Source organism: Chironomus tepperi, unplaced genomic scaffold, assembly GCF_022539635.2.
Source record: "Chironomus tepperi strain 1889 unplaced genomic scaffold, CSIRO-AGI_Ctep_v1 contig_414, whole genome shotgun sequence".
Lineage (NCBI taxonomy): Eukaryota > Metazoa > Arthropoda > Insecta > Diptera > Chironomidae > Chironomus > Chironomus tepperi.
In genome coordinates this window covers 223281-250771 of record NW_027226536.1, presented here as the reverse complement: position 1 = coordinate 250771, position 27491 = coordinate 223281, and the positions used below count along the sequence as shown (strand labels likewise).

The 27491-nt window shown below is 33.1% G+C and overlaps 3 protein-coding genes and 1 pseudogene across 4 annotated transcripts; all 4 read left to right on the top strand.

The window, feature by feature from the left end:
* The first annotated feature begins 251 nt into the window (after positions 1-251).
* Positions 252-3661, top strand: LOC139097102 (CLIP domain-containing serine protease B4-like). The gene is made up of 8 exons (XM_070648870.1): positions 252-347; positions 462-543; positions 1774-2006; positions 2241-2322; positions 2380-2879; positions 2936-2970; positions 3073-3197; positions 3471-3661. The coding sequence occupies exons 2-8, from the start codon at positions 477-479 to the stop codon at positions 3530-3532; spliced, it is 1104 nt and encodes a 367-aa protein (XP_070504971.1). The 5' UTR covers positions 252-347; positions 462-476; the 3' UTR covers positions 3533-3661.
* Positions 3662-5272: 1611 nt separating this feature from the next.
* On the top strand, positions 5273-7236 carry LOC139097149 (melanization protease 1-like). 2 transcript variants are annotated; one of them, XM_070648924.1, is made up of 7 exons: positions 5273-5485; positions 5731-5981; positions 6044-6125; positions 6175-6692; positions 6748-6782; positions 6868-6992; positions 7054-7236. In XM_070648924.1, the coding sequence occupies exons 1-7, from the start codon at positions 5419-5421 to the stop codon at positions 7107-7109; spliced, it is 1134 nt and encodes a 377-aa protein (XP_070505025.1). In that variant the 5' UTR covers positions 5273-5418; the 3' UTR covers positions 7110-7236. The 2 variants fall into 2 exon arrangements, with proteins under 2 accessions (XP_070505025.1, XP_070505026.1); XM_070648925.1 differs by having other exon boundaries at positions 5274-5485; positions 6196-6692.
* A 36-nt stretch (positions 7237-7272) lies between these two features.
* LOC139097116 (uncharacterized) lies at positions 7273-26896 on the top strand. Its single transcript, XM_070648885.1, has 33 exons — positions 7273-7438; positions 7823-8073; positions 8136-8217; positions 8288-8781; positions 8847-8881; positions 9080-9204; positions 9267-9308; positions 9728-9840; positions 10445-10521; positions 10964-11040; positions 11097-11745; positions 11805-11827; positions 11900-12832; positions 12894-12979; positions 13042-13123; positions 13185-13672; positions 13733-13746; positions 13864-13988; positions 14874-14938; positions 15000-15081; positions 15152-15648; positions 15706-15718; positions 21755-22002; positions 22375-22456; positions 22517-23048; positions 23256-23380; positions 23439-23489; positions 24962-25185; positions 25241-25322; positions 25721-26202; positions 26273-26307; positions 26588-26712; positions 26769-26896. The coding sequence occupies exons 1-33, from the start codon at positions 7375-7377 to the stop codon at positions 26825-26827; spliced, it is 6462 nt and encodes a 2153-aa protein (XP_070504986.1). The 5' UTR covers positions 7273-7374; the 3' UTR covers positions 26828-26896.
* On the top strand, positions 17118-20216 carry LOC139097150 (CLIP domain-containing serine protease B4-like; annotated as a pseudogene).
* Positions 26897-27491: the final 595 nt, after the last annotated feature.

Genomic DNA, 27491 nt, shown 5'->3' with positions numbered 1-27491 from the left:
ATCCATGCAGTATATTCTTAATCATTATTAATTTCACATGATTCTCACTTCTTTGTGTAATCCCGTATTAATTTTGGGATTTTTCCAGTCAATTATAAGCATGTGTGGATATAAAAAACATTTCATATATTAGCAACTTTGAATGATTTTCAAAAAATCAAAAACTTGTTTTAGAGCTTTAATTTAACGTAACTTGAAACGATTCCTAAAGGGGAATTCCTTGCGCTTAATACACATCTGTAGTCTCAACAATAAAACAGCTTAGTCTGTTTCAACATTTCAAACTAACAAGTTATATTCTTTTTTGCATCAGTTGAATTTAATCAATAATTTTGTATTGGAACTAAGTAAGCTGCCTGAAATTGAATTTCTTTTGAATTCTAACTAAAATTTCTAATAATTTATGCATTTAATGCTGTCATAAATCGAACTAATTACTATTTATTGGTTTATTTTCAAAGGCTATCGCTTAAAACATGGGAAATCCAAATGTTTATTTACTTTTGCTTGCTGCTTTAGCATTAGCTGTTGCGGCACAATCGGGTAAGTAAACAAATGTTGGAAATATATGCAAATTTATTGTTGATGATTATTAGTGTCCTTATATTTGACTAATTGTGCATGTGACTAGTCATGATTATACGAATGACGTCTAGATGACATTAGGTGTATTTAGAAGGCATTAGACTGGATGTTGTTCTCGCTGATATTTTTTGAAATTATCTTGAACCGCATGCCGTGTGTGGTTTCAGGCGTAGCTTGCTAACAAGGAGTGAAGTGGCATAAAAAGCTTGAACAACACTACATTAGCTCTGGCCCGATTCGATCAGATCCCGGAATCATGCTGGTCTAGTGATAAGCTTCTTTGTGCTACGGCAAACCTTAGTTGTAAGCATCGATCAAAGCAAATGGCATGCAGCTCAAAAATAAATGGCTGCGCACTAGTGTACCGCGGCACATACGTTGCCTACAACCAAATTAATCGTAATGTTCAGGCACTAATCAAATTAAAATCTCTCCATGTGTGACTAATACAGAGCAAGAACTATTTTAAAATCAATCAATTTTGTACAATCAATCACTTTTAAACACTTTGAGGGCTTAAAAAATTAGCATAATTAGAACCCTTATTGGTTACCAATATTTTAATGTGTAATGACTCATTTATATTGTCGTGACAACACTATTTGAGACTATCCAATGTCTAGTCTTTTTACTGATCTGTTCGACCAGCGAAGTAAGCAAGTAAGCAAGGTCTAGTTATTAACTGAACATTATATCAAGTTGTCCTTTCGGCAAGCTTTTAGTGTGAATCGAACCTACGTCATTATAAAAGAGAAACTTCCAGACTTCATTGGTCTGTTGCATAACCTCTCGGCCATGGAGATTATTATCTTGCCACTGACAAGTTTGTCAAGATATGGCTCAACACCGCAGACTCCACTCGAACTCGATTTGAAATGTATTAAAAAGGAGGGTTTGTCAAAAAAATGCGCAGGCTTGCAACATTGCACAAACAATAAGATACACCCCAAAACTCAAGACCTGCGCATCTATCTTGCAGAATACACAGACATGCGCTTCTTAGTCTAACCCTTTTAAAAATCCATTGTAAAATGTATTATAGTTTCTTTATCTTCAATTTAAATTGTATCACATCAATTTCTTCAAGTCTCTGTGTAGTTAGACATACATCTAAACTCACTTCCTTATTATCATCGAAATCATTAGAGCTGCTACACAATTGAACATTCTTTTCTTTTATTTCCTCAGATTTTGCCGCCTGCACAAACGGCCAGACATGCCAACCACAACATGATTGTCCTGACATAATGAGAAGGACATCCAAAGGTTATTTGACCCCAGACGAGAAACAATATCTGAAAAGTAAACATTGTAATAAGATCAACAGACTTAATTACTTTTGCTGTGGAGGTTCAACTACTAAATCATCAGAAAAATTACTGCCGGAACCTCCAACTTGTGGAATATCATTAGCAGATCGAGTAAGTATTTAGATCAATCATTAGGACAGCAGCGTCAAGCCATGCTGTCAATGAATTTCAACAGCCGCGTCAAGCCATGCTGTCATTGTATTTTAACAGCCGTGTCAAGCCATGCTGTCAATCAATTTAAACATCTGCGTCAAGCCATGCTGTCGATTATGCAGCAACTATGCCATGGTACTCGAAAATCTCGATTTTCCAGTCACTAACCCATAATTAATTTATTTTTTAAAGATTGTCGGAGGTAAAGACACGAACATTGATGACTATCCGTGGATCGCTCAAATTTACTATTCCAGACCAGGAAGATCAACTGGTAATTTCAAAATCAAAGCATATTAAGTCACAAATTAAGTATTTTAAACTTTTACAGCAAGGCTCTGCGGTGGAAGTTTAATAAGCGAACGTTGGGTCCTTACAGCCGCGCATTGTGATCGTGAAATCAAAGAAGTGCATAATTATGACATTATTAGTGTTAGACTTGGTGATTGGGATACAAGGACTGATCCAGACTGTCAAGAACTTATTAATGAACATGTATGCAATGATCCATATGTTGATGTTCCTGTTGCTAAAATCATATCACATGAAGATTACGATCTTAATTCCATAAATCATTACAACGATATAGCACTGCTGAAACTACAACGAAATGTCAAGTTTACCAAATGGATATATCCAATTTGCTTACCATTTGCGTCTGATTCGACGAATTCTGACTATACAGGACAAATTTTGGAGGTTGCTGGATATGGAAGAACTGAAACAGAAACGTCTAGTCCAGTAAAACAAAGACTTGATTTAGATGGAGTTGAAACGAGTCAGTGCCAACAATATTATAATACTAGACGGATTAAGCTAGCTGATTCTCAAGTAAGCTTTAACAGTTTTTGCAGCATTTAAATTACTTAATTTTTGGATATTCTTAGCTGTGTGCTGGTGGTGAGAAAGACAAAGACAGTTGGTAAGTTGATGTATTTAGGGTGGGTTTTAGGTATCAACCCCATACCTTCCCCCTAAGGACCCTAAGTAAGCAGCTTAACATTCAATAATAATCTAATTACAGTAATGGAGACTCAGGTGGTCCACTCATGAAATATGGTACTTTCTCAAATGCAGTGACTCCTTATTATATGCTTGTTGGTGTTGTATCATTTGGTCCGACCAATTGTGGAACTAAAGATGCTCCAGGTCAATATCTTAACCAGAGTGTGGCCGTCTCAAATTCGAGTTTTTCGACATTAGAAAGTCAAAAAATTCGAACATTTCGAACTCACTTTATTTTAAAATATAAATTTCCGTTACTAAGAAAAATAAAAGTAACGGTCAAAAATAATTTGAATATTAGCAGCAAAAAATATTTTTTTTAAAAAATTAACGGTCGTTTTTGAGAAAGCCACACTCTGTCTTAACATTTTTAATAAAAATCATAAATTTGATAATTTTTTTTCATATAAATTTCAGGAGTTTACACTCGTGTGACTGAATATATGGACTGGATTGAGGATAAAATGAGAAATTCGTAATTTTGGTTGCAAGATCTGAAAGAATTTAGCAGTTGAATCTCAGACAGGTCACTACAGAATGACCATTGCGGTACCTAAAAGCATTATCATTGCCTGTTAGAGATTATGTCTAATAAATTTAGTAAAATATTAAAATTATTATAAAAATGACAATTTTTTCTAGTAAAAATATTGAATTTTAACCTAAATTAATTTTTTATTTACCAATTTCAATTTAATATCTGGTTTAATTTAACTATATTGAAGATTAAATGTTGAGAACTTTCAACTGTCATTTAATATTTAAATTTTTTGTTGGTTTTTCCCCTTTTATGGTTGTTAATCCCCTTCATGCAAATCTTCATTCTGTTTTTAAAATCGAAAGTGTAAACATCGTGATTAATTAAATTATCGTTCTTAATTACGGACTTTTTTGCAATTAACTAAATCAATAGTCAGCTTAATTGCTAAATCAGTGTTTTCCAAACTGTGTGCTACTAAAAAAATCAATAATTGTGAAAATATGTTGTTTTTAAGAAAATTTAAAATGTTTACTAAGTTAATTTAATTAAAATATTGTATATTATGGCTGTGCAAAGCAATATTTCTACAACCAAAATGTGCCGTGGTTAATTGGAAATTCCTTACACAATTTTTAATCGTATTTTTGCCAAATATTTAGGTAAGTACGGAAATTTCATACATTTTTTGCTTATCATCAGGTTTGTAGACTGATGAACGAGATTTTTTGCATTTTATTGCAACATTTTGCTGTAACAATAGCCTAAAGTAACTTATTCACTTAAAGTTGGGCGATAACAGCATTAATGCTAAAATTTAGGTTTAAAGCGACAAAAAACGATATTTTTACTTCAAAAAATCTATTTTAAGTAAGCAAGCACAGTCAAGTTCATCAAAACATTTTCAAAATGTTCAATGTTCTATCAAATGTTCAATGTTTGAAAGGATCTTTCCCTCTCTCACCATATCAAGAGAACATTGAGAAATCAATGACTTTTTCCAAATATTTTTTTAAAATATTCTCTTTTGAATTCTCTTATCTCATAATCACGTGGATATAGTCTCCCTGATCACAGAAGCTTTATGCATTTTTCTTTTCAAATAGAGGCTTGACAACTCTGATATATCCAAATTACGTAGTGGTTGTCATTTAATTTTTCGGACTGTAAAATCTAGTGGATTGTGTGAATTCTTGTCATGTCAATGGCACTCTATATAATGTTTAATAGAGATCAGTTTCTTGTGGGAATCGAACTCACTTACTCACAAAAGAGTGATACAGATATCCGTACTGTTGCCAAACCACTCGGTCTCACATACCTTACTCTCGCAATGGCAGATTTGCCATTAGATTCCACTCTGTCCAGATACCACAAGAACTAATATGTTGTGGAAGTAAGGATGCTTCGAATAAATATTGAATATAATATAATATTGAAAAATTACCCCGAATGTAAGAATACATTGACAGCAACAGCAACATTAATCATTTAAAAATTAAAATTATTTTCGATGTTTCTAAAATTTAGTATCTTCGTGATTCCTAATAAGTGTTCGGTTCTAACATCGCTTTATTTAAATTCTCTCATTTCTAAGAATTATTTACTAAAGGCTATCAAACTTTTTTGGGGTATTTTTTATTTTCTCCGAAAAAGAGATATTTTCTCATTATTCAGGTTTTAAAGGAAACAATAACTCACTGATATGCACATTTTCTCTTATTTAAATCGTTCACCTTTTCATTCTTTCAGTCAGTTGTTGTCTCTCAAGCAAGTAAGAACATTAAAATCAAGTATTAGAGGTTAAAAATATTGTTTTGTAGGTAATTAGTTGAGTTTAAATAGATTGTATTGGATATACTCATTAAAATAAACCTAAAGTGCAAAATGAAGGCAAGCATTCTGTTCTTAGTATTAATTTCGACTCTAAGCTTATGCAAAACAGCTCAATCTAGTAAGTATTAACCACGGCTACATTAGTTCTTGTCATAAAATTGCTCTACTGTTATTAAATAGTAATTATCTAAGTGCTTTGGGTCTTAAAGTTACAAAATCGTCTCAGTAACTGTGTTGAAGTGAACCATTGGCACAGGATCTCAAGTTATTGAAATATCCTAAGGTTGTGCCTAACCCTCAGTCTTCTCTTCTCAGTCTCGAGAATTCAGTGCTTATCTAATTAATATATATAAATTCTCTTAGAATTAGCTACATGCACAGGTAACGAAGAGTGTATAATTTACACTGAGTGCGATGAATTCAGTAAACTATCAGAAAAAGGACACTTAACATTAGTTGAAAGAGAATATGTTAAAAGTAAAACATGTAAAACTGTAAATAATGTACTTCACCTATGTTGTGCTCGAAGAAATGTTCCAACAATTACAGTGCCACGTCTATCAACAACAAAATTTCCAACAGCACCAAAATGTGGAAACTATGTTAATGACAAAGTAAGTAAAGAAAGTATAAAGTTTGCATATTTATGTGTAATGTATTGTATGATTAATCACAGATTTTTGGAGGAGAGGATACCATGATAGACGAATATCCATGGATTGCTCAAATTATGTATTCAAAACCAGGCAAAAAGATAGGTAAATAACCAATAATCTAATGGTTTATAATTCCAAGTATTCTCTTTAGCAAAATCCACCACCTTTACAGGTAGTTATTGTGGTGGAAGCTTAATCAACGAACGTTTTGTCCTGTCCGCAGCACATTGCGATAGAAAGGGCCCGGGATCATGGAAAATTACTGCAGTCCGTCTTGGTGATTGGGACACAAGAACTAATCCCGATTGTGAAACACTTCAAAATGAAGTGATCTGTAATGATCCATACGTGCAAGTTAATGTCATTGAAATTATCGTTCATCCTGAATATGATTCAGCGTCGTCAACTTCCCAAAATGACATTATGCTTTTGAAATTAGAGAATGATGTTCAATACACAAAATGGATCCAACCGATTTGTTTGCCACTTGATTCCAGTTTTCGTGGTATGGATTTTACAAAATTTTCCTTAGAAGTTGCCGGATTTGGCATTACTGAAAATGGAACAGATAGTGATGTTAAGCAAAGATTGGATTTAGACGGAGTTGAAAACAATCGATGTGCAAATTATTATCATGCTCGATATAAGGCTATGATAACAAACAAACAAGTAAGATTACCAAGTCTAATCAAGTAATTTTACTTTAACATTTGTATTTTAATAGATTTGTGCTGGAGGTGAAGAAGGAAGAGACAGTTGGTTAGTAAATTAGAACGAATTTAATATGAATTTTTGAGAGATAAAGTCCAGACTTGACTCATTTTATCATTTTCATAATTTTTAGCAAGGGAGACTCTGGAGGACCCCTCATGAGATATGGAAACTTTCCTAATTCAAATTTTCCGTACTACGTATTGGTTGGCATTGTTTCTTATGGACCTAGATTTTGTGGAACTAAAGATGCTCCAGGTGAATATTGCAAAGTCAACAAATTGTCAAGAATCATCTAATTATCTAAAATATTTTACAGGAGTTTACACCCGAGTGTCAGAGTTCATTGACTGGATAAACAGCAACGCCAATTAATTAAGCTATCATGTAAAATTTATGCGATGTTATATTTGGGGTATTTTTTATTTTCTCCGAAAAAGAGATCTTTTCTCATAATTCAGGTTTTTGAATTAAACTCGCTCAATGAGATTCTTCAAATTGACTCCTTTACTCTTTATTTAAATCGTTTGCCTTTTTATTCTTTCAGTCGGTTGTTGTCTTTCAAGCTTGAAACATTAAAATTCGGTGCTTTGTGCCGCTCTGTTTATTTGATAAATATTCTAACTTCTAGTCAATTAAAATGAAGACAATTCTGTTCTTAGTTTTCATTTCAATTCTAAGCTTTTGTAAAGCAGCTCAACCTAGTAAGTATTAACCACGGCTTCATGAGTTCTTGTCATAAAATAGCTTAGCTATTACTAAATTATAATGACATTAGTACTTCGATGTGCAGCAGCGAAAAAGCGCCAGTGGTCTAAATGGTTAGAAAGTCTGGCAGTTATTTTTAAGGTCTCGGGTTCGATCCCAGTCAAAGCCTAGTTGAATTCGGATGAATTTTCGCTTTTGTAGTCAATTGAACTTAGTTTGTGTAGTTCGTTGTTCAAGTTGTGGCATCAATATGCCCTGAGTCTGCCAATGTGCAGAGTTATGGAAAGAACAAACATCCATTGGGACAAAATCTGTCTTCATGACACTTGACATTTTTCAATAATGCTATAAGTTATGGCTATATAAAAAAATTCTCTTAGATTTAGCGACATGCACAGATAACGAAGAATGTATAGTTCACACTGAGTGCGACGAAATCAGTAAACTAACAAAAAAAGGAAGATTGACACCAGCTGAAAGAAGTTATTTCGAAAGTAAAATATGTCAAATAGTAAACCGTGAATATCACGTATGTTGTGCTCGAAGAAATGTTCCAACAATTACAGTGCAACGTCTGTCAACGTCAAAATTTCCAAAAGCACCAAAATGTGGACACTATGTTAGTGATAAAGTAAGTGTAGAAAGTATAAAGTTTGCATATTTTTGTTTAATGCTTTGTAAGATTAATCATAGATTTATGGAGGCGAGGATACTTCTATAAACGAATATCCATGGATTGCTCAAATTATGTATACGAAACCTAGGGAAAATATCGGTAAATAACCAATAATCTAATTGTATATAATTCCAAGTATTCTCTTAAATAAAAACATCCTCATTTATAGAAAGTGGTTGCGGTGGAAGCTTAATCAACGAACGTTTTGTCCTGTCTGCTGCACATTGCAATAAACAGGGACCGGGATCATGGAAAATTACTGCAGTCCGTCTTGGTGATTGGGACACAAGAACAAATCCCGATTGTGAATCATTATTAAATGAAGTAATCTGCAATGATCCGTACGTCCAAGTTAATGTCATTGAAATTATTGTTCATCCTGAATATGATCCAAGATCAAAAACTTCCCAAAATGACATTATGCTGTTGAAATTAGAAAATGATGTTCAATATACAAAATGGATTCAACCGATTTGTTTGCCACTTGATTCCAGTTTTCGTGGGATGGATTTTACTAAATTTACCTTGGAAATTGCAGGATTTGGTATGACTGAATATTCCATCGCAAGTTATGTTAAGCAAAGATTGGATTTAGATGGAGTTGATAACATTCTTTGTGCAAATTATTATGCGCGATATAATGCACTAATAACAAGTAAGCAGGTAAGATAATTAGTCATTTTACTACAGTAAGCTGTTGTTTCTATATTTGTACATGTTTTTCATAGATTTGTGCTGGAGGTGAAGAAGGAAGAGACAGTTGGTTAGTAGATTAGAACAAATTTAATAGGAATTATTGGAAGATTAAGTGCAGGCTTGCATATATCAAGCGATATGTTAGGTTTACATCCGAAGACACTAAGTCATATGCTATGTAGCACTTGAGCTTTAAATTATTCGAAAATAGAGACTGACTTACTTCAGATGTTGTCATTTACATTATATATTCATAATTTTTTAGCAATGGAGACTCGGGAGGACCCCTCATGAGATATGGATACTTTCCTGATTCAGATTTTCCTTACTACGTATTGGTTGGTATTGTATCTTACGGTCCTACAAATTGTGGAACTAAGGATGCACCAGGTGAATATTGCAAAGTCAATAAAATTGTCAACAATCATCTAATTATTTAAAATATTTTACAGGAGTTTACACTCGAGTGTCAGAATTCATTGACTGGATAAACAGCAACACCAATTAATCAAATTGTCAAATAAAATTTTTTCTAGAATAAAAAGTCGTAGTCTCCTTGACTTGCTTCACTCAGTTTCAGTATAATAAGATCAAGTCCATGTTCTGAAAATGATGATGAATTATTAGATTATCGCATCACTGGGATATTCCCAATACAATGTGGACAGTAAACTTTTGTAGGAGATAACGAATGTGCAGATGAGTTATCATGCTTAAGATTCTTGTCTCTCCTTTCATGGAAAAATAATTTGAATAATTCTCTCTGAAATTCTCACGATTCTCAGTAATTGAGTCAAACGAGTCTTTTTTTTAAGTTTTTACTCTTTTAATAGAGATGTAAAAGGATTTTTTAATTTATTTTAAATTTATGAAAATCTCATTTTATTTACTATTATCAGTTCTTTATGAACTTTTAAAGAGTTCAAACCTACAAAAATGAAATATAAAATAATTGATTTTTTGTATTTATTAATAATTTGTGATCTTTCAAATTTTCAAACGCGAATTTGTGCATTAATAACAGGTGTATGTGATAAAATAATGACTTTTTTAATAAAATCTTTTTTAGTGCATTTTCTTAGCATGAAAAGACGCTATTGTCCGCTCTTTGTCCGTCCGTGTGTCGCTCAATTACTCTACCAGTTTAAGTATTTTTAATGCGATTTTTGCTTATTGTGTGTTTTAACTAAATGACTAACTAATTAAATTAAAAACAATTTCTTACGTTTTACCATGCTATGGACATTTCAGTGTCGAAAAAAGTCGACCTTGCGTCGAATTTGGAATTTTTTGCATATTTTTGTCTAATTTTAACATTATTAATCATCTATTTTAACTAAAGATTGATCTACAAACAAGATTTGTTCAATTAAACCTTGTAATTCAGTGAAAATTAACTAAAATTAGTGAAAATTTGACGGTTATTTTGAAATTAAAACGGAAAATAACAGCTAATTTCGACATGTCCGTACGTGCGTTTTACATACGAAAATGAGCTACAACCGGTCACGAGTGGCCACGTCTTTACTAATTATTTTGGTGATTAATTTTTAATATGTTTTTATGGTAAGATTATACTCTAATAAGTCGAAATTCATCTTAAAATAACTGACAAAAATTTTAGTTTTAGGAAACGTGCGGAAAAGTTCAAATAGGTCGTGGAAATATTGTTGGAGGAAACTACGCTATACGCGGATCTTTTCCTTGGTGAGTAATTTTGCATAAATTTAAAACGTTCTACTGTAGCAAATCTATTTTTATGATAACGAAAGATAAGGTGCGTGCAATTCAAATAAAACTGGGGAAGACCAATGATTAAATGAAAATAAACATCAAGTTCAAAAAGATTATTTTTTTGTTACATTCAAATTTAAGAAATATTGGAAAAATTATTAAATGCACCAAATAATTCGTCCAAAGCTTGTTTTGTATGAAAACTTGATAAATCCAATTCTTTGACATACCACAAAGTTTTCATTCCTTGGTGTTTTTAAAGTTTTTTCAATAAAAATAACAAAATTAAGATATTAAACTATATATCAGTACCATGATAGTATCTCATAGAAGCTTAGTTAATGGTTATTTGATTTAAGTTAGTCTATAACTTATTATTTTCATTTTTTTTTAAAGACATTTTAAACAATTTTAGGAGCGCTGCATTGGTCAAAAATGACGGATCTGTCTTTTGCGGAGGAACTATTGTGTCAAAAAATAAAGTGCTAACAGGTATGATATGCTTAACACGTAATATATATTAAATAATCTTATTTAATTAACCACAGCCGCTCATTGCGTTCTTGGAAAAGACAATCTATATGAATTACTATCGCGTGAAATTATCGTCGTCGTTGGTGGTCACAATCTCAACATTACTTTCGAGAGAGGAAGATTTTCAGTTGGTGTTGAAAGGATTGATATTCATGATGATTGGAACCCAAGCTCTTCATCTTTTGATGCTGATATTGCAATGCTAACATTAGTTGATAATTTGTGTTTTAATCGATATATTCAGCCAATATGCTTGATCCACCCTTATTCATTTTTAACTAGAATTTGGAATGGATACACTGTCGGATATGGCAAAAGTGAAAGAAATTCATATAGTGAAAACGTTTTGAAGTCTGTTTTAATACCAATTGAGCCTAGTAATGAAGAATGTTTTTATTCGAATGAGTTCTTAGTGAAAATAGCGAGCAATCGATCATTTTGTGGTGGCAGTCGAGAAGGATCTGGTGTATGTTTAGGTGATAGTGGAAATGGATTATTTGCTGAGTATTCAGGCATTTATTATCTTCGTGGTATCGTATCTGCATCGCTCTACACTAATAATAACTGCGATGTTTACAATTATGCAATTTTTACAAATGTTATCAAGTTTTTCGATTGGATTGTGGATAAAGCAGCAATAATGGATTATCAATATATTTCTAAGTTAGAATTTTTTAATATTTGATATTTATAAGATTTTATTGAATGTTTTTCATTTTCAGAACTTCAATTTCTCTTTTGAAACGTAAGTTGAATTTTAATTTAATTACGTTTTAATTATAGCTGTACTTACATTAATGCATTCCAATCTACTTAGGTGGTGACGCTTTGTGTACATACGAGCATGTTACAAAATATCAGAATGAGTTGATTTTAGAACCAAGTACTGGCTATAAATGTAGTTTGGATATAGATGTCCAAGTAGCGAGAGTAAATAAAATTTTTGGATCCCATAGAAATGACGGCGATGACAATAAAGTTAGCATAATAAACATTCTATCGAAATTCAACAACTACCTCACAACATTTCCCAATACATTTTGCAATAAGTTTCCGAAATTAGAAATAATTGATATGAGTAGATCATATCATATTGAAACCATTGAAAACGATTCGTTGATACAATGCAAAAATTTGAAGATATTACAGTTCCACATGAATAGAATCGAAAAACTTCCCGAAAATCTGTTGGCTGAAAATAAAAGGATGAAAAAACTCTATATAACCTCAAATTTGATCAAACGAATACCGAATAATTTTTTATCAAATCTTTTGGAGCTACAAATAATGGATTTATCCAATAACAAAATTGATCAAATTTCAAGTAATACCTTCAATAACATTGTGAATTTGGAAGAACTCAACTTGGCATCCAATAACTTAAAAGTTCTAGATCGGATGTTGTTCAAAAATTTAAAAAAGTTGAAGAAGTTAAATCTTAATAACAATGAAATCACGGAATTATCGGAAGGAGTTTTTAGCAATTTGGACAAATTAAAGCATTTTTTTATTCAAAAGAATAAATTAACCATTATACATGCTGCATCATTTCCTAGAAATGTTCATCTTGATATTGTCGATCTTTCAAGGAATCAAATTATCGCAATTGATGAACAATTCATCCAAAATTGTGACATTTCTAACCTAAAAATGGCAGAAAATACTTGCGATGAAACTACTTCAATCAAGAAAATGGAAATGAAACTAAAATTAGCATCATGTTTCAGTCGATATATAAACCCTATTTCTGGTAAGCTTTAACTTTAACCTGAACTTTAATTTTTTTTATAAAATCAAAATTTATTTTATAGTTATCACAATAATTCAAAAACCAACATTACAATCGGTTTCAAAACTTCCAGAAGCACCAAAATGTGGGTTCTATCTTGGTGATAAAGTAAGTTAATGAAGTATAAAGTCTGTATAATTATGTGTAATGTTTTGTATGATTTTTCACAGATTTATGGAGGAGAGGATACGATGATCGACGATTATCCATGGGTTGCTCAAATTTTGTATACAAAACCTAAAAATAAGATCGGTACATAGCCATATTTTTTAATTCCAATCCTTTTCTCATCCATAATCATCCTCCTTTACAGGTAGTCACTGTGGTGGAATCTTAATAAACGAACGTTATGTCCTGTCCGCAGCACAATGTGAAAAACAGATTCCAGCAACATGGAAACTTACAGCAGTACGTTTTGGTGATTGGGACACAAGGACAAATCCTGATTGTCAAACATTGAAAAATGAAGTGATTTGCAATGATCCGTACGTTGATGTTGATGTCATTCAAGCAATCGTTCATCCAGAGTACGTTGAAAAGTCCAAAAATTTACATAACGACATCATGCTGTTAAAATTAGAAAATGATGTTCAATATACAAAATGGATTCAACCGATTTGTTTGCCAATTGATTCCAGTTTTCGTGGTATGAATTTTGCGAATATCTCATTAGAATTTTCTGGATTTGGTAAGACTATAATGGGAAATAAAGCTGAAATAAAAAAAAAAATTCAACTAGACGGAGTGGATCGATGTGGACGGTTTTATGAGTCACAAAGAATCAATATAACAAGCAAACAAGTAAGATAATTAATTAATTTTAATATGTTAAGTTTAATTATTTGTATATTTTTTTTATAGATTTGTGCTGACAGGTGAAGAAGGAAAAGACGCCTGGTTAGTAAATTTTTACTACTTTGAGCTTAATATGTAATAAAGGTGTCAAGGAACGTTAAGCAATGGAATATTAGTCATATTTTCATAATTTTTAGCGTTGGAGATTCAGGAGGACCCCTCATGAGATATGGAAACTTTCCCAACTCAAAATATCCTTACTACTTACTAGTTGGCATTGTATCTTTTGGACATTATAAGTGTGGAACTAAGGAAGTTCCAGGTAAATATTCCTTCAAAAAATTTTCAATAATTATTTAAAACATCTTGCAGGTGTTTACACTCGAGTGTCAGAATACATTGACTGGATAAACAGCAACATCAATTAAATATTTTTTAAAGGTTGCATTCTTCGTGTAACTTAATAAATGATCGGTCCTGCCAATTTGTCAACCCTACCATGGTCTTTTATATTATCTGAAAAAATCTTTTCTCATAATTCAGATTCTAAATCAAAATTTGCTCATTGAGATGATATTAATTGACACCTTTACTTGTTAATAAATCGTTCACTTTTTTATTCTTTCAGTCGATTGTTGTCTCTCAAGCTTAGAACATTAAAATAAAGCATAGAAGGTTAAAAATAAGATTTTGTAGGCAATCAGTTGAGTTTAATAGATTGTATTGGATATACTTATTAAAATAAACCAAAAGTGCAAAATGAAGGCAAGCATTCTGTTCTTAGTATTCCTTTCAACTCTAAACGTATGTAAAACAGCTCAACCTAGTAAGTATTAACCATGTCTATAAGAGTTATTGACATAAAATTGCTCTATTGTTCTTAAATTGTAATGATCTTAGTGCTTTGGGTCTTAAAAGTCAAGATCGTTGAAGTAACTAGTTGAAGTGAATCCTTGAAAAACTCCTACTTAGTTCCGAGAATTCTACGCCTATTTAATTAATATATATAAATTCTCTTAGATTAGACAACATGCAAAGATAACGAAGAATGTATAGACATTCACGCTGAGTGCGATGAATTCAGTAAACTAACAAAAAAGGAAGATTGACAACAGCTGAAAGAAGTTATTTCAAAGTAAAATGTGTAAAATAGTAAACCGTGAACTTCACGTATGTTGTGCTCGAAAAAATGCTCCAACAATTACAGTGCCACGTCTATCAACATCAAAATTTCCCACAGCACCAAATTGTGGATTTCATGTTGGCGATAAAGTAAGTAAATTAAATACAAAGTTTGTATAATTTATGTGATGCTTTGTATGATTCATCACAGATTTTTGGAGGAGAGGATACCTCTATAGACGAATATCCATGGATTGCTCAAATTATTTATACGAAACCTTACAATAAGATCAGTAAATAATCATTAATCCTATGGTTTAAAATTCCAAACAATTTCTTAAATAAAAACATCCTTCTTTGCAGAAGGAAACTGTGGTGGAAGCTTAATCAACGAACGTTATGTCCTGTCTTCAGCACATTGCGATAAAAAGGAACCGGAATTATCGAAAATTACTGCAGTCCGTCTTGGTGATTGGGACCCAAGAACAAATCCGGATTGTCAAACATTTCCAAATGAAGTGATCTGCAATGATCCATACGTGGATGTTAATATCGTTGAAATTATCGTTCATCCTGAATTTGATTCATCGTTAGATATTTCTCCAAATGACATTATGCTGTTGAAATTAGAGAATGATGTTCAATTTACCAAATGGATTCAACCGATTTGTTTGCCACTTGATTCCAGTTTTCGTGGTATGGATTTTACTAAATTTACCTTAGAAGTTGCAGGATTCGGCAGGACTGAAAATGGAACAGAAAGTGATGTGAAGCAAATATTGGATTTAGACGGAGTAGAAACCAATCGATGTGCAAATTATTATAATACGCATTTTAAAGCCATGATTACAAACAAGCAGGTAAGATAATCAAGTCTAATTAAGTAATTTTACTATAGTAATTATATATTTTCATAGATTTGTGCTGGAGGTGAAGAAGGAAGGGACAGTTGGTTAGTAAATTAAATTGAATTTAATAGGAATTACTGGAAGATTAAGTGCAGGCTTGCAAATATCAAGTGATCTGTTAGGTTTACATCCGAAGACACTAAGTGATATGCTATGCAGTCCTTGAGCTTTAAATTATTAGAAAATAGAGTCCGACTCACTTTAGATGACGTTATTATGTTATATTTTCATAATTTTTAGCGTTGGAGATTCAGGAGGACCCCTCATGAGATATGGAAACTTTCCCAACTCAAAATATCCTTACTACTTACTAGTTGGCATTGTATCTTTTGGACCTAAATATTGTGGAACTAAGGATGCACCAGGTGAATATTGCAAAGTCTAAAAAATTGTCAAAAATCATCTAATTGTTTAAAATACTTTGCAGGAGTTTACACCAAAGTGTCAGAATACATTGACTGGATAAACAGCAACACTAATTAATTTTAATTATCACATTTTTCTGAAAATAAAAGGTCTAGTAGGGAATTTCTAGTATATTATGAGTAATTTTGTTATTTTGAATCACATTAGCAGTTTTTGGTCTTTCCAGACTCAAATTCCTACTCTTTTACTTACATTTAATAGACAAGTAGACGTCATATGTATCATTTGCATTACTCAGATTTACTGCACTAAGATCAAGTTCTCCTTAAGTCATCGACATTCCTTTGAAATACTCAAAACTTATTAAGACTTCTTAGAACGATCAATTGTGTTTGGGAAATTCCCAATACCATAAGAAAATTACCTTTTTGTAGGAGATAACGATGGTCATGTGGTAGTCGAATGCGTTGCTGAATTATCATATTTAAGACATTTATCTCTCCTGTCGTGAACAAATAATGTAAATAAAAAAAAACTCAATTAAAAACGAAGTCTTTTGCCGTCTACTATGAGTCAGTCAGTCTTAGATACGAAGTAGTGGAGGAGCATTGATGACATATGGAACTTCATGGTTTAAAAACATGTGGTACTAAATCTACATCAGGTAATACTTTGAGTTACTTGAATAATATTAAAATGATTCACAAAAATGTATTTTTAGATGTGTATACTCGAGTCTCTGACTATATGGATTGGATCATTAGTAAAATGCACTAAATTGAGCAGAAAATTTAATTTATTTTGACTTGTGTATGATCAAATAATTTCTGGCAACACCCCTGAGTCTCCATCACGAATAGATTTGTTAACTTCTATTGGGAATCCGCCTCTATTTGTCTCTATCTTCAAATTATTTGAATCTGACATTAAATTCAATGATTATGACAATTGAGTAGATTCTCTCACTTAATTTTGGATTTTTGATTAAAACTCACTCATTTGAGATTCTTTAAAAATTTCTCTTATTTAAATCTTTCACCTTTTTCTACTTTCAGTTGGTTCTTTTCTCTCGAACTTGATAGATTAAGTTTGTTTTTGACAAAAATTTATTGCTCTGGAGGTCAGAGATAATAATTGCTGCATGCAATCAGCTGAGATTAAGAAAAGTTTGTATTAATTTTTGTAAAAAATTACTTTAAGAGCTGTTGATTACATAAATTTTGTAGTATTAAGTAGCTTTGAGTTTGGATGATTAATTTGAATAATAATTTGAGTAAATTCAGGCAATTACAATTTATTTTTAGAATTAGACATTATAATCCTTCAAAAATCAATCAATAAGTTTTATAAAATTACAAAATATCAAGTGAAGCTTGGTTTTACATTCAAAATATCAAATTAATCTTTAAAAATTAGTTATTTAAGGCAAATTCGATAATTTCTAAAGTGAAAATTAAGATTACCGAAAGAACAAATTTTAACGGTTTTTAAATTTTCGAAGTTTAATTGGTCTTCTCAGTTTATTTTGTGTTGACAAATTTTGTCAGATTAAATTTATTTATAAAATTTAAGTTATTTAAGTCGTTTAGTGAAAATATTAGCTGATTTGATGCTAAAGATTAATAAATCATCAGCTAAAATGACATTTAGTTAGTTTGCAATGTTTGAAAATAAAAATCATCAAAAAGTGAAATTATTTTGAGTTTTTTCGTCACTGGAAGGCTATTAGTTTATGTAATTAAGGATTTATACAAATCTCATCATAGTTTTGAGACATTTTGATTAAAGATCTTTGTTTTTGTGTTAACAGTTATTATTTTATAAGGATAAAAATATTGTATGGTAGTTTAAGATTCAGTAATGTACAAACTTTTTGACAAACTTCTTATCTAAGTAACTAGAAAACTATAAAAAGAGTTAATAAATCATATTTAAGTGTAAATCAGCTGTTTATAACATTGTTATTGTTTTTATTATTTATAAATTTGTTTTCAGGTCCAGCATAATGAATCGAAGCATACTGTTCCTGGTTTTCCTTTCAACTCTAAGCTTATGTAAAACAGCTAAACCTAGTAAGTATTAACCATGGCTGCATGAGTTCTTGACATAAAACAATAGAGCATGTTATTGAATTGTAATGAAGTTAGTGCTTCGGTATTGCAACATCGTTTCCACTACTGAGTTACAGATTTATAGGGTCTAATTGTCTATAAAGTTAAAGACAATGAAGTCACTAGGGCGCTCTTATGTCACCGAATTGATAGAAAAACATGAGCGTGCCCTGATGGCTACGTAATGTTGATTTAAGTCCACTTTTTGGGGCAAAAAAGTGAAATTTATCGTATTATGACTTTCGGGATATGAAATCGAATCATTAACAAGAGCAAAGTCTAGAAATTCCAGAATATAGTTGGAATAAGCATTTTTAAATGTAATACACTAAGTATTTCCCTGTATTTCTATTTTGTATTTGATATTTCCTATAATCCGGAGTTTCCAAGTCTGTGGAAATGGTTCTTGAGCCGAGATTGAAATATGCTGGGCTCGTCTTTATCTCAATCCTTTCTCTATCTTTTAAATTTGTCAAAATCAAGACATTTTATCGGATTAATTCTAAAAATTCTCTTAGATTTTGCTAAATGCACAGATACCGAAGAATGCATAATTCACACCGAATGCGAAGAGTTCACAAAACTAACGAGAAAAGGAAATTTGTCACAAGATCAAAGAAATTATTTCAGAAGTAAGGTTTGTAAGGTTGAAAATCGTGCATATCATGTGTGCTGCGCTCGAACAATAGTTCCAGCAACATCAAAACTTCCAGAAGCACCAAAATGTGGATTCTATCTTGGTGATAAAGTAAGTTAATGAAGTATAAAGTCTGTATAATTAAGTGGAATGTTTTGTATGATTAATCACAGATTTATGGAGGAGAGGATACGATGATCGACGAATATCCATGGGTTGCTAAAATTTTGTATACAAAACCTAATAATAGGATCGGTAAATAGCCATTATTTTTAATTCCAACCCTTTTCTTATCCATAATCATCCCCCTTTACAGGTAGTCACTGTGGTGGAAGCTTAATAAACGAACGTTATGTCCTATCCGCTGCACATTGTGAGCAAAGAATTCCGCCATCATGGAAACTTACTGGAGTCCGTCTTGGTGATTGGGACACAAGAACAGATCCTGATTGTCAAGATTTTGATAATGAAAAAATTTGCAATGATCCGTACGTGGATGTTGATGTCATTCAAGCTATCGTTCATCCAGAATATGTTCCAATGTCAAAAAGTCAACCGAACGACATCTTACTGTTAAAATTAAAGAATGACGTTCAATTTACAAAATGGATTATACCAATTTGTTTACCACTTGATTCCAGTGTTGGTGGTATGGATTTTACGAAATTATCATTGGAAGTTGCTGGATTTGGTAAGACTGAAAATTCAACAGCAAGTGATGTTAAGCAAAGATTGGATTTGGATGGAATTGATAACAGTCAATGTGAAAGGCATTATCAGCCAAAAAATGTCAATATAACAAGCAAGCAGGTAAGATAATCAAGTCCAATTAAGTAATTTTACTATAGTAAAATTTTGAATATGTTTCATAGATTTGTGCTGGGGGTGAAGAAGGAAGAGACAGTTGGTTAGTAAATTAAATTGAATTTAATAGCAATTATTGAAAAATAAAGTCCAGGCTTGCATATATCATGTGATCTATTAGCTATACAGTCAGACATTAACTGATATGCTATGCAGGACTAGAGCCTTAAATTATTAGAAAATAGAGACTGACTCACTTTAGATGACGTTAATTATATTATAATTTTGAATCCTTTAGCAATGGAGATTCAGGAGGGCCCCTCATGAGATATGGAAACTTTCCCAACTCAAAATATCCTTACTACTTACTAGTTGGCATTGTATCTTTTGGACCTAAAAAGTGTGGAACTAAGGATGCTCCAGGTGAATATTGCAAAGTCTAAAAAATTGTCAAAAATTGTCTAATTGTTTAAAATGTTTTGCAGGAGTTTACACCAGAGTGTCAGAATACATTGACTGGATAAACAGCAATATTGATTAATTAACACCTTAAAAATTTTTGATAATAAAATGGAATTTCCAACATATTTTTAGAAATTTAATTGTATTTTAATTGATTGGACCTGAATGTCACCTATTACCAGAGTCAGATATGAGGTCGAGTCGAATTCTCCATTCTAAGTTCGAGTCGATTCCACCTCTGCCTGTAACATTCTGCTCTCATCCTTAAATTGTCATAGCTATTACTATGCTTTCCTGAAATCCCGGTACCAAAAGATTTTCGGAACCGGGACGGAATTTCCCGGTTCCGACATCGAGAAAGCATATTGAGGAATTACTTGGAAAGTAATAAAAAATTATAAATATACAATTTTGTTTGGGATTTTCCCACTCATGTCATACAGATTGTAACCTTTTGTGGGAGATAACGATGATCATCAACTGTTTGGCTGAATTATCATGTTTAAGACTTTGTCTCTCCTGTCGTGAGCAAATAATTTCAATAATTCTCTCTGTTATTCTCATACTTCTCAGTTATTAAGTCAAACTCGTTTGGAACGATGTATTTTGATGTCTAATGAGAGTCAGTCTTCAGTTTCATTTCTAACTTGTTGCAAGACTCAAGAAATATATTTTAAAAATTACCTGAGATTTATTGGCCATAAAAAATATTTCGAAAGTATAAGAATATCCTGAATCTATTGATTTAACTTAATTTCAAGCTGTCTGTGGATTTAAACACATTAAAAATCATGAAAAAACTGATTGTGTGCTTAGTTCTGATTAACTTTTCGTTTATTTACTGCGAAGTTGAGCAAAGTGAGTATTTAAAATATTTTCCAGAAATAATCAAAAGTATTATACATGCTAAGTCAAATTTAAGCTCCCTAAATTGAACAGATTGCGGTTGTTTGAAGATAAACCTAAAATTTCATGGCAAGGCACACAAATGTCAAGTTAAGGTCGACTTATCACAGTCTGTTCTGCTTAAATGTTCTAAATCCCGGGATTATAGACAAATCCATTCTAATTAGAATTGACAATCTCCACACTCGTGCTTAATATTTCGAATAGGCAGCCTTATGGATGCTACAAGCAGGAGTCTTTCATTTGGTTTCAAAAATAGAGCTTTTACAGAGCCTATAGTCAGTAGCCGGCGATAAAGCTAGTTTTAGGCGACATTTTAGGGAGGTCATGGGTCACAATTGATCTGTACGGCCAGCGAAATAAGAAGTAAGTAAGTTAGCGGAGCCTTAAACGTACCTTGACGAAGACTTCTTTAATTTGTATCTTACCTCCTTCGCTGGTCGTACAGATCAATTGCAATCTATGTCCTCCTTTAGACCGGCTGTTCTTTTGGGATTTGTTAGCTTGTAATTAAGTATGGCGATGTCTCTTTAATCAATACCCAGAGTTCAGCTCCATTAAGATTTGGATTGACGGCCTTCACCGCGAGAAGATGAGGTTGGTACATAAGCTAGATATACCATAGAGCTGCATATATTTCGCGTTCATCACTTTAATAGTCACTCTTTATTTATAAACCTCAATACCTTTTTGTAATCTTTGTATTAATGCTTCAAATTTCCAAATCAACTCAAAGCTTTAATCAATCTTATCTATTTTTTTTTTTCAAAAGGAATCAACAAATGTTCAGCTGGCGAGTCATGTGTACCACACTACGAATGTGAAGCAGTAACAAATCTAACGTCAAAAGGCCGGCTTACACAAGAAGAAAGAGCTTATCTCAAAAGCAAACTTTGCAATCAAATCAGTCGACTAAATTACTTCTGCTGTCCAGGTTTTCAATCCAAAGAACCACCGAAAGTACCACAAAAAATAAATTTACCGGAACCACCAAATTGTGGAATTTATTTTAGTGATAATGTAAGTTTAGATGTTGATTTAGAGAATTAGGAGATGTGAGGAGACCCTCCTCTATAGACGGTAGGAGACCTCCCTCTATAGACGGTAGGAGACCTCCCTCTATAGACGGTAGGAGACCTACCTCTATAGACGGTAGGAGACCTACCTCTATAGACGGTAGGAGACCTCCCTCTATAGACGGTAGGAGACCTCCCTCTATAGACGGTAGGAGACCTCCCTCTATAGACGGTAGGAGACCTCCCTCTATAGACAGGACGATAGACACTTGAAGTGAACAACACCTTTGTTGACTACTTTGCATGATCTTCTCCATAAAACAACAATTAATTCTCAACATTTATAGAATATGTTATAATTTCATTGACCTTACAGATTGTTAACGGTGAATCGACTTACATCGATGAATATCCATGGTTTGCTATGATTGAATATTCAGCAGGAGATAGAAAGAAAGGTGAGGCAATGATTTTTAATTCCTTTTAAATTATCTTCATTTCTTACATCATTCTTTCAGGTCAATTTTGTGGTGGAAGTTTAATCAACAACCGTTATGTTCTCACGGCTGCACATTGCAATGATAAACTTCCAACTGGATGGAGAATATCGCATGTTAGACTTGGTGAATGGGATTTATCATCAAATCCTGACTGTCAATATTTTGAAAATGATGAGGAAATGTGTAATGATCCATATGTAGAAGTTCCAGTTGCTGAAATTATCATGCATCCACAATATCGTCAAACCGGATCTGCTCAATACAATGACATTGCATTATTAAAATTAGAACATGATGTTAAAACGACTGTCTGGATTAAACCAATTTGCTTGCCAATCGATCAAAGTCTTAGAGATCTCGACTATACAGCACAAGCTTTAGAAGTTACTGGTTATGGAATGACTGAAACTGATGTTAAAAGTCAGGTTAAATTGAGGGTGGATTTAGATGTTGTTAAACAGGATGATTGCAGGAATTTCTATAACTCGAAAGGAGTTGATATCAAAAATAGTCAAATTTGTGCTCTTGGAAAGGATGGAAAGGATTCTTGGTAAGTTGATGCGTTTTGGATATTACTGATGTTGATGATTGATAGAGTTTTGATTGACCTTAAGTGCCAAATGTTCTGTCAGAAGCTCAAAAAGCTTCATTTGCTTCATATACAATGAGAACCTGCAGCATCTGGATGTCGAAAGTCTTCAAAATCCTTGACAATTCTCAAAATATGATTCCATTAATCAATTCCTTTATTTTATAGCAATGGAGATTCCGGCGGTCCACTCATGAAGTTCAAAAAGTTCCCCAATTCGAACATTGCATACTACATGGCTGTTGGCTTAGTTTCATTTGGTCCAAGTAAATGTGGGAAAGCGGATACACCAGGTAATTGACTTTACTATTGCCCTAGACTGCTTATATAATGATCTTCTCTTATTTTCAGGCATTTATACTCGTATTGCAGACTATATGGACTGGATTATTGAAAATACTAGTTAAATGTCTTCCATGTTCCACGCGGAAGTTAATTAGAAATAAAAATGATGATTTTATGTGTACAAAACAATAAAGTACCTATTTTAATAAAATAAACAAATCACAAATGAGGAACTTGAATCCATAAACACTGAGTTTTTATTAGAAAGGTCATTTAAATTCCAGATTACAAGATGAACATAATCAAATTTTCTATACTTAATCATTTGAACTTTGTTTTAACACATTTTTATTGAGAAACACATCTACTCGAGATAAGAAAATTTCGGGAATTCCCTCGTATTCTTCGGTTCAGTGATCATGCTCTCTAAATAATGTTTATTGATAATAACCATAACTTCGAGGCACCAGTACAGCACAAGTCGGTTAAAATATCTAAAACCCGGCCGGCGTAACTCTGACATGGGGCTGAATTCATACCAGATCCGATAAAAAGTCGGTCAATCGATCGAAAAGCTGGAACCAAGCCAGTGTGACTCTGGCAAGGTGTCGGATTCGGTGTAAATCATGCCAGAGATACGTCGGCTTGGTTCAGGATTTTCGATCGATTAACCGATATGTGATATTCGGAATAGGTGGTTCGCAGATAGAACTACACATCACCTAGACTATAAGCGTTGTCCATTCGGCCTTACCACCGTAAAACCGTCAAAGTTTCCTTCAAACCCTTCAAAACCTTTAATGATTTAATGATTTATTTTGCTGTCTTTATTATCAATTCCCAGCACATACATCGTTATGTAAATAGCAAAAAGCAACTGATTAATTGATAATTTTCAGTAAACTCTCTCATTAGATTTTTAATCGTTCATTCTAAAGGAAGTTGTTCAACAAATCAAAGCATTTATTGTGGTTGTAAATTAAAAATAAGGTTTTTGTTCAGTTCAAAAAAGACTTTTTAGGAAGCTTTAAAGGAAAAGTAGCTGATTGTTAAATAGCATGAAAATTTTAGTAGTGCTGCTGATATTTGTTGCTGTTTCTAGAGTCACATCACAAAGAAGTAAGTAAATGATTTACTGTCTATGTAATAATAACTAGGGATTTCAATACCACACCGTAACATACAAGCATATACTCAATGGGCATGCTCTGTGCATCTTAGTGATCAAGGTCATTAGTGTATCCTAGTGGTCATGGACACTGGTACCGTAAAAAAGCTTATTGAGCATATGCTCTTCTAGATCCGTCTATTTATGTAAATAACTTATCAATACGACATAACCAGATAACCCTTCGTTCCTAGTAACGTAGAGTGTTTAGTCCCCCTTCTCCATCGTTTGAGCTTAAGCCTTTCATAACCCTAACCTAAAATTACACAATTGAACAGTGATGGACAACCTGTGTGTCGCGACTCATTGGTACGCTCCAATAAATCTCTCCAAATAAACCCAAAATCAGACGTTGTCAAGTATGTCATGCTCCCTATCAACATTCCACCATAGTTCATCTAAATAATTCCAATTTTTCAAGGATTCAATACATGCGCGTCCGGAGAGGTTTGTACTCCTCAACACCAATGTGAAGCTGTAACAAATATAACATCCAAAGGTCGATGGACTCCACGAGAAAGAGCATATCTCCAATCTAAACATTGCAATGTTGTTAATCGTCTAAATTACTTTTGTTGTACATCCAATATCAAACCTACTCATCTTCCAGAAGCGCCTAAATGTGGGGTTCATTTTGGTGATCGAGTAAGTTGCTTAAATTGATTTTATTTATTTGAAACTTGATTCAATTCATTTCTAGATTGTAAATGGTGAAAATACTTTCATCGATGATTTCCCATGGTATGCTCTAATTCAATATTCAAAAGGAATTGATAAGATTGGTAAGAATTAGAATTAATCAAGCCAGAGGCCGAAGGCAATCGGCAAAAGCCTGACGAATATCGTTAACCATCGGTAGTTGTTCGATGGTCGCTGACTCAACGGTGCCATCAACAGTCGTACGGTTGTCGATTCAATGGAGCCACCGGCAGTTTGGTTTAACGGTTTCCAACCGTCTACCGTTGAAAGGTGTCATCGTCCATCGGCCAACTGCTGTCAAAAGGTGTCACCGGTCGCCGGTGATTGCCAATGAAATGTAGCTCAAAAGAGTAGGTGTCAATGGCAATCGGTGCCCACTGGTACCCGATGGTACCTTTTAACTGCAGTCAGCTAATGGCCTTTGCCACCTACCATCAGCAGCACCAGAATCGAACAGTACCCAATATTAATTCTCTTCTAGGACATTTCTGTGGAGGAAGTTTAATAAATGATCAATATGTCCTTACCGCTGCACATTGTAAAGTTATAGTAAGGGATAATTGGAAGATATCTAAAGTAAGACTCGGCGAATGGGACTTGAGAACAAATCCTGATTGTGATGATGGATTTTGCAATGAACCATATGTTGATGTTCCTGTCGCTGAAATTAAAGTTCATCCAGAATATTACTTTGAGGGTGTTGCTCAATATCATGACATAGCTTTATTAAAATTAGGACACAAAGTTGAGTTTAATGAATGGATTAAGCCAATTTGTCTACCAATTGATTCTAGGGTTAGAAGTATGGATTTTACATCACATAGTTTAGAGGTTGCTGGATATGGATTAACAGAAAATGGAGTTACAAGTCCAATTAAAAAGAAGGTTGAACTAGAAGGACGGACACAAGCCGCATGTCAAGCAGACTATAATAAAGCTGGTGTGTGGATATCTGAAAAACATGTAAATATCGACCAAGAAGCTGCATAATTTGAGTTGTTGGGTTAATACTTTGTGTTACTAATTGTTTCAGATCTGTGCTGGGAGTAATGAAGGAAAAGATTCATGGTAAGTTGAAATAAAGACATTTACTTGAGCAGCACAATGAGGATTAGGTCGAAATCATCCGTCACAGTGCCGTCAGGGTATTAGGGTTGTCCGGGCTGATCGGGTTGTCCGGGCTGGTCGGGTTCTTCGGGCAGTTCAGACTGTTCGTCCAGTCCGAGTTGTTCAGATATTTTGGAATGTTCGGACTGTTCAGACAATTTGAAATGCTCGGACTTTTCGGGCTGTTCGGACTGTTTCGGTTAACTGACAGGGCAATTAATGAATATTTCATCCTTTTCAGTAACGGAGACTCTGGAAGTCCTTTAATGAAGTTTGGAAATTTTCCAAATTCTAAATTTGGACATTATGTACAAGTTGGTCTGGTCTCATTTGGTGCAAAAAATTGTGGAACTCCTGAATCTCCAGGTAATTTATAGAGCATTATTTTGCAGAAATATGTTTTGAAATAATTTATATTTTAGGAGTTTATGTACGAATCTCTGAATATATGGACTGGATAATTGAAAATACTAAGGAATGACGACATTTTTGTTCTATTGTACTAAAGTATTTGAATAAGTTTTTAAAAAATAAAGTCAATTTCAATGCATTTAACACGCTTTTTTACCGAGTAACGCAAATGAAGAAGATTCCACCAAGGAGCTTTCATAGTTCCGCTAACCTCTTTTAAAAACACTTTAGCTTTTCAGATCATTGAGACCCAGCTGTGCGCTAGGGCGTTTCGCAACTAATGATTGTTTAACAACCATAGGTGCGTCAGACCTCTGTCCTCAGTAGACCTACACAGTTAATAGTCGGAGCAGAACCACTCGTTTGATGAAGCTATTGTCAGATTATTGTCTTCGCTTGAGATGGGCAGGTCATGTAAACAAACGAGCATAGGATATGCCAGTATATAGAGTAGCTTTGTTGATGGCAAATAATCAAGAGGAAGATCGAGAATGTCCTGGATTGGTTGTGTTGAAAAGGACGCTAGAGTTCTCAATATCCAAAATTGGCAGAATCTATCGAAAGGTAGAGATGTCTATAGACGTTCTTTAAACGATGCAATAGGCCTCCATGCGTTTTAGCCAAGGAAATAAAAGAAGTAAATAAGCCTGCAATAGTTACTGTAAGTTGCGATTCCACTGCATATGATTCGAAAAAAATACAGGTAAAAGAGTTTCTCCTGCCGAGTCTCGAAC

Excerpts from the sequence above, each read along its gene's own strand:
- LOC139097102 (XM_070648870.1), top strand. The coding sequence starts at position 477 with ATGGGAAATCCAAATGTTTATTTACTTTTGCTTGCTGCTTTAGCATTA. Across the intron at positions 2,007-2,240 it reads GAATATCATTAGCAGATCGA|ATTGTCGGAGGTAAAGACAC; the intron begins GTAAGTATTTAG and ends TATTTTTTAAAG. Across the intron at positions 2,323-2,379 it reads CAGACCAGGAAGATCAACTG|CAAGGCTCTGCGGTGGAAGT; the intron begins GTAATTTCAAAA and ends AAACTTTTACAG.
- LOC139097149 (XM_070648924.1), top strand. The coding sequence starts at position 5,419 with ATGAAGGCAAGCATTCTGTTCTTAGTATTAATTTCGACTCTAAGCTTA. Across the intron at positions 6,693-6,747 it reads CTATGATAACAAACAAACAA|ATTTGTGCTGGAGGTGAAGA; the intron begins GTAAGATTACCA and ends GTATTTTAATAG. Across the intron at positions 6,993-7,053 it reads TGGAACTAAAGATGCTCCAG|GAGTTTACACCCGAGTGTCA; the intron begins GTGAATATTGCA and ends AATATTTTACAG.
- LOC139097116 (XM_070648885.1), top strand. The coding sequence starts at position 7,375 with ATGAAGACAATTCTGTTCTTAGTTTTCATTTCAATTCTAAGCTTTTGT. Across the intron at positions 25,186-25,240 it reads GGGTTCATTTTGGTGATCGA|ATTGTAAATGGTGAAAATAC; the intron begins GTAAGTTGCTTA and ends ATTCATTTCTAG. Across the intron at positions 26,713-26,768 it reads TGGAACTCCTGAATCTCCAG|GAGTTTATGTACGAATCTCT; the intron begins GTAATTTATAGA and ends TTTATATTTTAG.